Source organism: Lissotriton vulgaris, chromosome 1_1 (assembly GCF_964263255.1).
Source record: "Lissotriton vulgaris chromosome 1_1, aLisVul1.2, whole genome shotgun sequence".
Taxonomy (NCBI): domain Eukaryota; kingdom Metazoa; phylum Chordata; class Amphibia; order Caudata; family Salamandridae; genus Lissotriton; species Lissotriton vulgaris.
The window spans coordinates 920,782,436-920,794,797 of record NC_141685.1 but is presented as its reverse complement, the minus strand read 5'-3'; the positions used below and the strand labels follow the sequence as shown (position 1 = coordinate 920,794,797).

Genomic DNA, 12,362 nt, shown 5'->3' with positions numbered 1-12,362 from the left:
CCATTTGCTTCCCTGCCCATCTGGGTTCCTGCTTCTGGTCTCCGTCTGATCCTTTTTGCTTGTGTGTAGTTGAGGCCTCATCGATCTTGTTGACCATCTGCTTCTGCGTGCTTTCTCGTTTGGCTGCGTCTGCACAGCGCTTTGACATCTCGGCTTTCTTCACCATGGCTATGACGTCCTTAAGCGATGTCTCGCTCTGTGCCCATAGTTTGTCCTGGACTGATTTATTGGTAGTATGCATAACTATCTGGTCCTTTATATACTCATCTTGCAGTGTTCCATACTTGCACGTGATGGCTAGACGCCGTAATGCGGCCACGTAGTCATCTATTGATTCCCCTGCTTCCTGTTTCCTTTGCTGGAAATTGTAACGGTCTATGGATACACATACGGCTGGTCGAAAGTGGTTATCTAGGTCTTCTAGTGCGTTCTTGAAGACGTCGTCCTCTGTTGCGTCACGTTCCTTGGGCACTATGTTGGCAAACATCCTCACCCCTTCCGGACCCAGGTTGTGGAGCAACAACCTCTTCTTCCGTGCTGGGGCGTATGGTTCTCCATTCTCGTCCTCTAGCGCTTCTATGTAATTCCTGAAGTACTCCCTCCAGTCTTCCCACTTCATTTGGGGTTCGCCCGGTCTGGGTAGGAAGGGGATGGGGGCCATCAATGCGGAGGACTGGTTTGCCATCTTGGGTTCGTCCTTGGGTGCTTCTACTTGGGCCCTGGGGCTATTGGGCGCACTGGAGGCTTCTGCTCCACCTGCGGTGTCTCCTTGGCTTCTGGGGCTGCCTGGGGTGTTATCCCCTGTCTCTCGCGGTAGGTTGGAGGACTGCTCGCCCTCCTCTGGATTCTGGATTGTTCCTTTAGTTGCCAGTGTGCTGGCTGAGGGACCCCTCGCCTCCGGGACAGCACTAACCCGAGAGGTGGTCTGCGACTGGTCCTCTGCCGAGTGGTGGGGGTGCGCTGCTGCCACGCTCTATGCTTCTACGTTGGTGCTGCTTCCGTGCGCTGCTCTCTTGGCCTGGGGTGGTCTCTTGATGTTCAGGATCAACTCCCTGTTTGGCTGTGTGTGGACAGTGGGGTGATCCCAGTCCTCGTCGCCACTGTAATGATGTATCTGTGTCCCCACACAGTGCTCAGAGCCTGCTTGCGTTTTCAACAGCTTTATTCAAGTAAAGTACAACTGAAATGCATATAGAGCGCTGAGCGTCTAACTAGCTGCTGCTCCGGTCGCCAACTGCCGTTCTCTCGCTTTCGCGCCCTTCCTTTCATCGCGCTGCGCATGCGCGCTTGCCTCGCTCTCGTCTATGGCGTGACGCGTCATCGCGCTCGTAGACTAGAGCGCAACACCACTGTTTTCACTTCTGTTCATGTTAAAACATTTTTATTTGTCAGGTCAATACATGTAAGACAGGGGAAAACTATATATTGTACCTTTACTAATGCTATACATGTAACATGTGATCATTTTATAACTATTGCCATTTCTAAAAACTTAATTAATACTTTTATATTTTGCAAAAAAAAAAACTAACATTTTCCACACCAAAAGACCTATTGCATTTCCAATGCTTGTTTTTCATTTCAGTAAGTCTTTCTACTGGCTCCGCGTGAGCAGTGACAGCAGAGTTCTGACTTTTACATTTATTGTCTGAACGCTTGAAGCCTCGAATCTCTAATTGCGTTTTTTTATATTTCCGGAGACTTCAACTGTAGGCCTGTGACAGCCCGGGGTTTCTTTTTCTCTAAGAGCGAAATTTTTGTGTTTTATTACTTTTGAGAGGACATTTGGAAGCGCCATGTTGAAGAAGATCGCGCTTAAAGCCGCAGTCATCTTGAAACGGGTCAAACTGACGCAGCAGCGGCCATCTTGGTGCGTACCGGAAGTGTATCTCACGACCCCATAATCCCAAACCGGAAGTTCCACTACATCCTCCATGTGTCTGTCGAGGCCTCGTGTTGGTTCCTGGCGGCTGGCACCGTGAGAGTCCGCCCTGCGACGTCTCGATAGCCTCCTCTCGGTGGGAAGAGCTCCGCAACCATGGTGCGCAAGGGCAAGGTATGGCGAGCGCTACCAAATTTCATACTTTACTCTAAGAATATGTTTGGACTGAAAACGTATAACTTAGCATCGATATTAAGATGGACATTTTCTGATGGTTCCGTGTTGATATGATGAACTCCTTCTGAGTCAATATAATGCTAATTTCCTGAAATTTGAAAGTTTTAGGTCATGGACATTTATCGAGGCTAAAATATTTTCTTGATAGAAGTTTTTTGAGGTCTCGGAGTTTGCCTAAGTAAGATGTCGGAACGGACATTGGGGATTTAGGAATCGATTAGGAAGACTTTTTTTCTTCACTGACTTGCTTTGAAGTGTGCGATCTATTAACGCCACTCTGCGACACTTGACTCCACTTTATACTACGCCACTCAACGTCACTGCACTGTATGGCATTCTATGCCACTCAATTCTACAGCACTATACACCACTCCACGTCCCTCCAATCTGTGACACTCTAGGCCACTCTATTCCAATATACAACGCTTTACTTTACGCCACTCAACAGTAGGGCACTACACCTCTCTCTGTCGATCTTTCTGCCCCTTAACAATTTCCTACTCGCTGGTATATAGCGGCATGTCTCGTGTGACCATTCTTGGTAATCCTTCCTGCCCCTCCAGCAGTGAAGACAAGCATAGGCAAAGCCAATAGGTCTTGCACGTGCAAGATTAAATGGTTTTGTCAATGTTTTTTTAGCCATGTTGAACAACAGCACCTCTGCTGTACAACCTGGCTAAATGTAAAACATTTAAAAGAAAACCCTATGCCACTACCGATTCTGGCTGCATCATGGTGTTTTTTTTCTGTTTACTTTTTATAATGCTGCACAGCAGTCGCACTGCTGTACATTATGGCTTAACAAACATTGACAAAGCCAGAAAGTAGTTTAAATTGATTATGTAAGGTTTTTTTCCTACCATGAACTTTAAAAAAATATATATTCTTTGTTTACATTTAGGCATGCTGCACAGCAGCCGTGTTGAATCTCATGTCACATGCTGTGATTAGTATTATTTCAATAGGAAAATGGATTCCCATCATCTCTTTAAGACATATACACTCTAGTAAGCTTTTTTTTGTTTTCTGCCGTCCAAGTAAGGTTTTAGAAAAGCACGTCTATCTTCTTTTCATTCAACATTGCCTTTTTCCTTTGCATGTACTTTTTCTCATTTGTAATTTACCCTCTCATTTATGGATATTGCACCACCTTTAGTTCCTTGCTATGCCTGCTGAAGAGCCTGTGGTTATGTAAGCTGATGCGCAACCTTTGTGTTTTGATAGTTTGATAAAAAAAAAGTAGCTACAATATATAAAGTTCATAATCGGTGTTACTTTACTGTTTAGTCTTGGGCCTTGCCCTGAAAGTAACTTTTTCCATTAACCACAATGCATTACACTGGTTATGCAATTTCAAGCAAAAAGTGGAGAAGGCATGTTTCTTTTACAATAACAGCACTATTAAAGGTATTTGCAAACCAAGGGAGGAAGGAGGTGGAAGAAACAAGTGTGTGGTTGTAAGGTAGTGTACATTTACATGTTTAGGTCTCGCCTTTTGTCGATGCGCATGCGCATCGAGCAAAGCGAGACTATTGCGAGTTATCCACTCTTTATCCACACTGCAAGGAATCGTGGCGATTCCTTGCAGTGCACGATAAATTTAAGGTCAATGCGCATGCGCATTGAGCTTATGCGCATGCGCATTGACCTTAAAAGTCACGGGCGCGTGCACGTCCGTCTTTGTTTACCCCTCCGCCCCCTCCCGCCGTGTCGCATTTCTCCTCCCCCTCCCCTCTCTTCCTTTCGTCTTCCTGCCGTGTCGCACCTCTCCCCTCTCCGCCCCCTCCCCTGCCCGCCCCCTCCCGCCGTGTCGCATTTCTCCTCCCCCTCCCCTCTCTTCCTTGCGTCTTCCGGGCCGTGTCGCACCTCGCCTGCACGTTTTCGGCAAGGAACTTTGTCAGCGCTTGCTGGGCACTGCCAGTGATATTCACTTTCCCTTTGTGCTGTGGTAGATCACGTGACGTCTGCCACTGTAGGATTGTACCTGTGGACAAAGTGCTAGTTGACACGTGGGCTTTGGAACTAGAGTCACGTCGTCAGTGTCCTTTGAGTGGAGCAGACAGCTATGAGTGGTATTGTGGGGGCAGAGAGAAGCATGTGGTGTGGTTTGTAGTCCTAGCAGGAGTCTGCACTACAGTAGTGCCTCCCTACTTCGACACTGCCTCGGCTCTACACCTTTCCTCCCTCTCTCCCTGGCAGCCTCAGCTCTGCCCCGCCTGCCTCACCCCTCCTCAGCGGCGGCATCTATAAACCCCGTGGTTGCGTGTGTCGGTGTTTGTGCTTTGTAATGCAAACTCGTGGTTTGTAGGTAATTGTAATGTATTCTTCGCTTGAATTCGGAGTTTCTAAGCTGAGGAATGAGCACACGGTGTACACTCCCTTCCCTTCTAAACCGGGGCCCTCCCTCCTTTTCACTCAACCTCTCAATGTTTATTTTTCTTCTCATTGGAAAAGAATGTCTCTCACCACAGTCTGAGTGGGAGAGGAGACCCCACCCTGACTTAAGACCCTGGCTCCGTAGCATGCCTCCGTGCCCCACCTCTCTCCAGCCCCCTACCCTTCACGCCCAGCCCTGCGAGGTGGCGCCCCGCCATGGCTGCGCCTCCATCTGGTACTTGGCCCACCTCAGTCAATGCATGCGAGCTGCAGGGTCCGTGCTACGTACTCTCGGGCCCCTCGCCAACAGCCCTAGGTGCATACTCTGTCTCGGCTTCTCTCTCTCTCCATCAGACCTCTGTACTGCACACCGGGCCTCCAATGCCCCGCATAGCTGACAAGTGCCTCGATGCCACGCCTTACACCTTTAACCAGCATTGGCTTTTTATGCAACTTAACATTGCAACTTGAAGTGGGAGATTTTCTTTTAATATGGTAAACGGCGCCTCAGAAACAGAACGCAAAGCGCTGCTGGAACAAATCCAAGACCGATTGAAATTGCCACACATGGTATGGAGCCATTTTGGAACCATGCCAGGCCAGCTCTACCTCTCCACCGCACTGCCTGCATGCGGACTCTTCTCCTGCCCAGTGAGGCGCAGGCAGTCCCCCTTCCTCGACTGCCTGTCCCCTCCCTCTCTACAGGCCCGGTGAGGTGTGCACTCAGCTGCGACTGACTCCATTCTGCACCAGCTCTGGGAGGTACAGGGCCCGCCTACATGTCCCCGCTCCTCCTCTACCCCAGGCCACGGAGGTACAGGGAGCGCCTAGACGCCCCTCCTCTCCATCTACTCCAGCTCTCGAAGGAGTACACCCCGCCTCCTACCAACTTTGATTCTGGGCCAGTGCCAAACTTGGCCATTTTTTTCTTTAACATTTTCAGTCAGAAGACAAGAGTTCTCTGTGAGCCGGAACCTCGTCGATCCAACGAACTCGGGGAATAAGTTTCACACAAGCCCGCTGTGCACATGTAGCTGCATTTCCTAGCGTTTCAGAGTTGGCACTGTTTGTTTAATTCAACATCAAGCTTTGTATGGAGGGTTTAATTGTGTATTTTTCATAGTTGTAAAATCCTACATGCTTACAAGGCTAAGGGTATCCGGTTTGATTTCGTGATTTTTTTAAACGTTGGGCTTGTTTAACTCCATCTCACTCACCCTCACTCACCCTCACTCACCCTCACTCACCCTCACACAGTGCAATAGGTCTCGCAGGATTTTTAGTTAAAGCTTTTACATTTGCTTATTGCTTTTTTGATTTGTAATTCTTTTGCATTGCCTACAAAAAAATAAAATGCAAAAGATTTACAACAAAAAACCTATAAACAATTCTAAAAGCACTAACTCTAATGCTGCGAGACCTATTGCATTTCTAATGCTTGTTTATGAAGTGAGTTTTCAGCATCTTCAGAAATGCACATAGTACCAGGCAAGGCAAAGATCTTTAGGGGAGAGCATTCTAAATCTTGAAAGTGAAACAAGATGTTTTAGTGTGCACATCTTTTATTGTAACTATTATCATATTACCCAGTGTCAGCTTATAACTTTGGCGTTCTTTGATGAATCTTCACAAAACGTTTCACAAACAGTCTCATTCACCTCCGCTCCTTTCTGGAGAGTTTTGGGGTGATCTGTCAAGCAGGGGCCTGTATTAAGAATGGGGTGTCCCAAAACGCATTTTTCTATGCAGTTTTCCATAGGGAAATTGAACAGGGATCCGTAAATACAAAGTAACAGAATTGCCGAAGCAGGCACCCACTCTGGTGCTCCCTTCACCAAGTAGCAACCCCTGGGGCCGGAACAGGGATCCACTATAGGGCTTCCGAGCGACTCCTGAAGTGCAGCGTGTTTTTGCCATGCAAGTGTGTCAGACAATTACACCAACTTTGTGCTCGAGGCTTAAGTAAACATGGACATCTTCTACCTCTCTCATATTGGACTTTTGGTTTTAAACTGTTATTGGTTTGCCCTTGGGAGGCCTGTGTCCGCTTCTCTCCCTGCGGCCATTCATCATGTTCACCTTGGGCACCGGGATCCCAGGAAGCAGCTTTGGGGTGAGTCATCGATGCGGCCGCTAACTGCCCGGAGACTGCCACACTCTAGTGCCCTCCGCTGCTGCCACATAGGGAGGCGCCACAATTAGGGTGACCAACTGGCATGGTTGTAAATTCAAGACAGTGAGTGTAAAAATTCAGGACAAAGGGTCAAAATTCAGGATGGAAGGTCAAAATTCAGGACAAAAATTCGGGACGAAGGTATGTTCTACAGACACTATGAAGGAGGTCACGCAATGCTATATTACAGGCAGGGTACCAAAAGGGCAGGAATCCCGACCATACAGCCCTTAAGTGTCTAGTTTGTACAAGCTCTCCATTCTTAAGAACTGTTGTCTGGCTCCACTGTGCTCTGGTTTCCACATCTCTGCACTTGATGAGATCAGATAGTAGAGAACAGAGAATAAGTATTCATCAGAAGTTCTGTGGGACTGTCATTTTTTAGGTCTCGGCTAAAAGACGCGCGTAAGCGCGTCTCCGCCGAGATCTTATGTTAGCGAGTAGCAGTCCCAGGAGACACTCCGGGTCGCGCGCAGGCATTTCTAAACTGGCACGCGCATTAGCACGAGCGCTGCGCGAGGCTCCCACACAACACACGCATACATAGAAACAGAAGCGCTCACGCACGCACATACATACAGAACCCCCCCACTCATACACACACACACACACACACACACACACACACACACACACACGCGCACCGGCCCCCCCTCTCCCCTTTAACTTACTGCTCCGCACCGGCAGGGAGAGTTGACGCTGCGGCTCCTATCCCGGGACTCCCTCTTGGTCAAGGGAGCCCCGCAACACGCGTACAACGTCCTGTTGTCGGCCCCGGGGGCTCTCCACGCTCGCAGGAGCCCCGGGCCGCTCCACGCATTTCCTCCGCCTGCCTCCTCTTCCGGTCCGGACGCGGCTCCGCCCCCGTCACAGGCGACCTTGCCTGACTTCCGGTGCGGCCGCGGCGGAATTCCGGGGGCAGTAAGTTATTGTATATTTGGCTGCTAAATGAAAGCGTGTCCATCTGCCACTGACATTTAAATTTACTAAAAATATGTGAATATGCCCTAAATCCAAATGTAAATTTAATTTAGCTAAAAACTATTATTATTTTAAGTGAAATTAATGTTTTCATGTAAATCAAAACCCATGCTGAACAGTTTGTTTCGGCATTACTGTTTGCATGTCATATTTGTATCTTTTTGAAGGAAATGTACTACTTTTGAGTAGAGAAGTAGTCTAAAGCGTGATTTAACACATGCTGCTCGAAATGTGAACTTGGCGTGGTACAGACAGCTTCAGTGTGTTTCCTTGTTTTCTCTTTTTTGACATTATGCACTAGTTCTAGCTGTGGAAGGAAGCTGTAGTGAGTGCAGAGTAGTGAGTGCAGAGTAGTGAGTGCAGAGTAGTGAGTGCAGAGTAGTGAGTGCAGAGTAGTGAGTGCAGAGTAGTGAGTGCAGAGTAGTGAGTGCAGAGTAGTGAGTGCAGAGTAGTGAGTGCAGAGTAGTGAGTGCAGAGTAGTGAGTGCAGAGTAGTGAGTGCAGAGTAGTGAGTGCAGAGTAGTGAGTGCAGAGTAGTGAGTGCAGAGTAGTGAGTGCAGAGTAGTGAGTGCAGAGTAGTGAGTGCAGAGTAGTGAGTGCAGAGTAGTGAGTGCAGAGTAGTGAGTGCAGAGTGCAGAGTGCAGAGTGCAGAGTGCAGAGTGCAGAGTGCAGAGTGCAGAGTAGTGAGTGCAGAGTGCAGAGTAGTGAGTGCAGAGTGCAGAGTAGTGAGTGCAGAGTGCAGAGTAGTGAGTGCAGAGTGCAGAGTAGTGAGTGCAGAGTGCAGAGTAGTGCGTGCAGAGTGCAGAGTAGTGAGTGCAGAGTGCAGAGTAGTGAGTGCAGAGTGCAGAGTAGTGAGTGCAGAGTGCAGAGTAGTGAGTGCAGAGTGCAGAGTAGTGAGTGCAGAGTGCAGAGTAGTGAGTGCAGAGTGCAGAGTAGTGAGTGCAGAGTAGTGAGTGCAGAGTAGTGAGTGCAGAGTAGTGAGTGCAGAGTAGTGAGTGCAGAGTAGTGAGTGCAGAGTAGTGAGTGCAGAGTAGTGAGTGCAGAGTAGTGAGTGCAGAGTAGTGAGTGCAGAGTGCAGAGTAGTGAGTGCAGAGTGCAGAGTAGTGAGTGCAGAGTGCAGAGTAGTGAGTGCAGAGTGCAGAGTAGTGAGTGCAGAGTGCAGAGTAGTGAGTGCAGAGTGCAGAGTAGTGAGTGCAGAGTGCAGAGTAGTGAGTGCAGAGTGCAGAGTAGTGAGTGCAGAGTGCAGAGTAGTGAGTGCAGAGTGCAGAGTAGTGAGTGCGCAGAGTGCAGAGTAGTGAGTGCAGAGTGCAGAGTAGTGAGTGCAGAGTGCAGAGTAGTGAGTGCAGAGTGCAGAGTAGTGAGTGCAGAGTGCAGAGTAGTGAGTGCAGAGTGCAGAGTAGTGAGTGCAGAGTGCAGAGTAGTGAGTGCAGAGTGCAGAGTAGTGAGTGCAGAGTGCAGAGTGCAGAGTAGTGAGTGCAGAGTGCAGAGTAGTGAGTGCAGAGTGCAGAGTAGTGAGTGCAGAGTGCAGAGTAGTGAGTGCAGAGTGCAGAGTAGTGAGTGCAGAGTGCAGAGTAGTGAGTGCAGAGTGCAGAGTAGTGAGTGCAGAGTGCAGAGTAGTGAGTGCAGAGTGCAGAGTAGTGAGTGCAGAGTGCAGAGTAGTGAGTGCAGAGTGCAGAGTAGTGAGTGCAGAGTAGTGAGTGCAGAGTGCAGAGTAGTGAGTGCAGAGTGCAGAGTAGTGAGTGCAGAGTGCAGAGTAGTGAGTGCAGAGTGCAGAGTAGTGAGTGCAGAGTGCAGAGTAGTGAGTGCAGAGTGCAGAGTAGTGAGTGCAGAGTGCAGAGTAGTGAGTGCAGAGTGCAGAGTAGTGAGTGCAGAGTGCAGAGTAGTGAGTGCAGAGTGCAGAGTAGTGAGTGCAGAGTGCAGAGTAGTGAGTGCAGAGTGCAGAGTAGTGAGTGCAGAGTGCAGAGTAGTGAGTGCAGAGTGCAGAGTAGTGAGTGCAGAGTGCAGAGTAGTGAGTGCAGAGTGCAGAGTAGTGAGTGCAGAGTAGTGAGTGCAGAGTGCAGAGTAGTGAGTGCAGAGTGCAGAGTAGTGAGTGCAGAGTAGTGAGTGCAGAGTGCAGAGTGCAGAGTAGTGAGTGCAGAGTGCAGAGTAGTGAGTGCAGAGTGCAGAGTAGTGAGTGCAGAGTGCAGAGTAGTGAGTGCAGAGTGCAGAGTAGTGAGTGCAGAGTGCAGAGTAGTGAGTGCAGAGTGCAGAGTAGTGAGTGCAGAGTGCAGAGTAGTGAGTGCAGAGTAGTGAGTGCAGAGTAGTGAGTGCAGAGTAGTGAGTGCAGAGTAGTGAGTGCAGAGTGCAGAGTGCAGAGTGCAGAGTAGTGAGTGCAGAGTGCAGAGTGCAGAGTGCAGAGTGCAGAGTGCAGAGTAGTGAGTGCAGAGTGCAGAGTGCAGAGTAGTGAGTGCAGAGTGCAGAGTGCAGAGTAGTGAGTGCAGAGTAGTGAGTGCAGAGTAGTGAGTGCAGAGTGCAGAGTGCAGAGTAGTGAGTGCAGAGTGCAGAGTAGTGAGTGCAGAGTGCAGAGTGCAGAGTAGTGAGTGCAGAGTGCAGAGTGCAGAGTAGTGAGTGCAGAGTGCAGAGTGCAGAGTAGTGAGTGCAGAGTGCAGAGTAGTGAGTGCAGAGTGCAGAGTAGTGAGTGCAGAGTGCAGAGTGCAGAGTAGTGAGTGCAGAGTGCAGAGTGCAGAGTAGTGAGTGCAGAGTGCAGAGTAGTGAGTGCGCAGAGTGCAGAGTAGTGAGTGCGCAGAGTGCAGAGTAGTGAGTGCGCAGAGTGCAGAGTAGTGAGTGCGCAGAGTGCAGAGTAGTGAGTGCGCAGAGTGCAGAGTAGTGAGTGCGCAGAGTGCAGAGTAGTGAGTGCGCAGAGTGCAGAGTAGTGAGTGCGCAGAGTGCAGAGTAGTGAGTGCGCAGAGTGCAGAGTAGTGAGTGCGCAGAGTGCAGAGTAGTGAGTGCGCAGAGTGCAGAGTAGTGAGTGCAGAGTGCAGAGTGCAGAGTAGTGAAGAGTGCAGAGTAGTGAAGAGTGCAGAGTAGTGAAGAGTGCAGAGTAGTGAGTGCAGAGTGCAGAGTAGTGAGTGCGCAGAGTGCAGAGTAGTGAGTGCGCAGAGTGCAGAGTAGTGAGTGCGCAGAGTGCAGAGTAGTGAGTGCGCAGAGTGCAGAGTAGTGAGTGCGCAGAGTGCAGAGTAGTGAGTGCGCAGAGTGCAGAGTAGTGAGTGCGCAGAGTGCAGAGTAGTGAGTGCGCAGAGTGCAGAGTAGTGAGTGCGCAGAGTGCAGAGTAGTGAGTGTGCAGAGTGCAGAGTAGTGAGTGTGCAGAGTGGTGTGTATTGGCAATGTAAATGACAATGCCATTTATTTATGATTTAAAGAAAAAAAAATATGACATGAGCAATGCCAATTGCTCTACCTTTAATGATGCCGAGACCATTGCATTGCAAATGCTTGTCTGTGGGTAGCCACCCCCCAGAAAGTTCAGACTGTCTTTGCCCACAGTTCTCAACCAGAAACACAACCTTATTTGACCTGCATCCGGCCTAAATGATAAAACTGTGATGTTGTTGAAGGAAATAGCCATGAGAGCAGCACTCCCACCCGGATATATGATGATACAACGCATGTTATTACAACGCATGCTTTTACATCGCATTTTTTACAACGCAAAAACTTTTACAACGCATGTATTTACAACGCATGTTTTTACAACGCAGGTACCTTTACAACGCATACCATTACAACATAAGTATTGGTAAATATATATTAATTTTATAATCGTAAATTAATTGAAAAAAATATAATTTAATGTAATTTAGTTTCATTTAATTAATTTAATTTAAATTTAATTTTAATTTATTTTTACCCTGTACCCCTGTACCCCAAAAACCCCAAACTGATCCTCAACCCCAAAAATACCCCTTTACCCAAAAACCGACCCTGAACCCCAAAAATACCCCTTTACCCAAAAACTAAAAACTGACCCTGAACCCCAAAATACCCCTTTACCCAAAAACTAACCCTGAACCCCAAAAATACCCCTTTACCCAAAAACTAAAAACTAACCCTGAACCCCAAAATACCCCTTTACCCAAAAACTGACCCTGAACCCCAAAATACCCCTTTACCCAAAAACTAACCCTGAACCCCAAAAATACCCCTTTACCCAAAAACTAAAAACTGACCCTGAACCCCAAAAATACCCCTCTACCCAAAAACTAAAAACTGACCCTGAACCCCAAAAATACCCCTTTACCCAAAAACTAAAAACTGACACTGAACCCTAAAAATACCCCTTTACCCAAAAACTAAAAACTGACCCTGAACCCCAAAAATACCCCTTTACCCAAAAACTAAAAACTGACCCTGAACCCCAAAAATACCCCTTTACCCAAAAACTGACCCTGAACCCCAAAAATACCCCTTTACCCAAAAACTGACCCTGAACCCCAAAAATACCCCTTTACCCAAAAACTGACCCTGAACCCCAAAAATACCCCTTCACCCAAAAACCCAAAACTGACCCTGAACCCTAAAAATACCCCTTTACCCCAAACATATAACATTTAAAAAATAATTATATACTTACCAATACTTACGTTGTAATGGTATGCGTTGTAAAGGTACCTGCGTTGTAAAAACATGCGTTGTAAATACATGCGTTGTAAAAGTTTTTGAGTTGTAAAAGTTCCGT

The 12,362-nt window shown here is 48.1% G+C and overlaps 1 protein-coding gene across 1 annotated transcript in view; it reads left to right on the top strand.

Annotated features, from left to right (window-relative positions):
* Positions 1 to 1,885: 1,885 nt before the first annotated feature.
* PPAN (peter pan homolog) overlaps positions 1,886 to 12,362 on the top strand; it is a 109,764-nt gene continuing 99,287 nt past the window's right edge. The window contains exon 1 of the mRNA XM_086959073.1: positions 1,886 to 2,056. Within this exon, the coding sequence (XP_086815199.1) occupies positions 2,039 to 2,056 (18 nt within the window). The 5' untranslated portion in view covers positions 1,886 to 2,038. The remainder of the gene's footprint in view (positions 2,057 to 12,362) is intronic.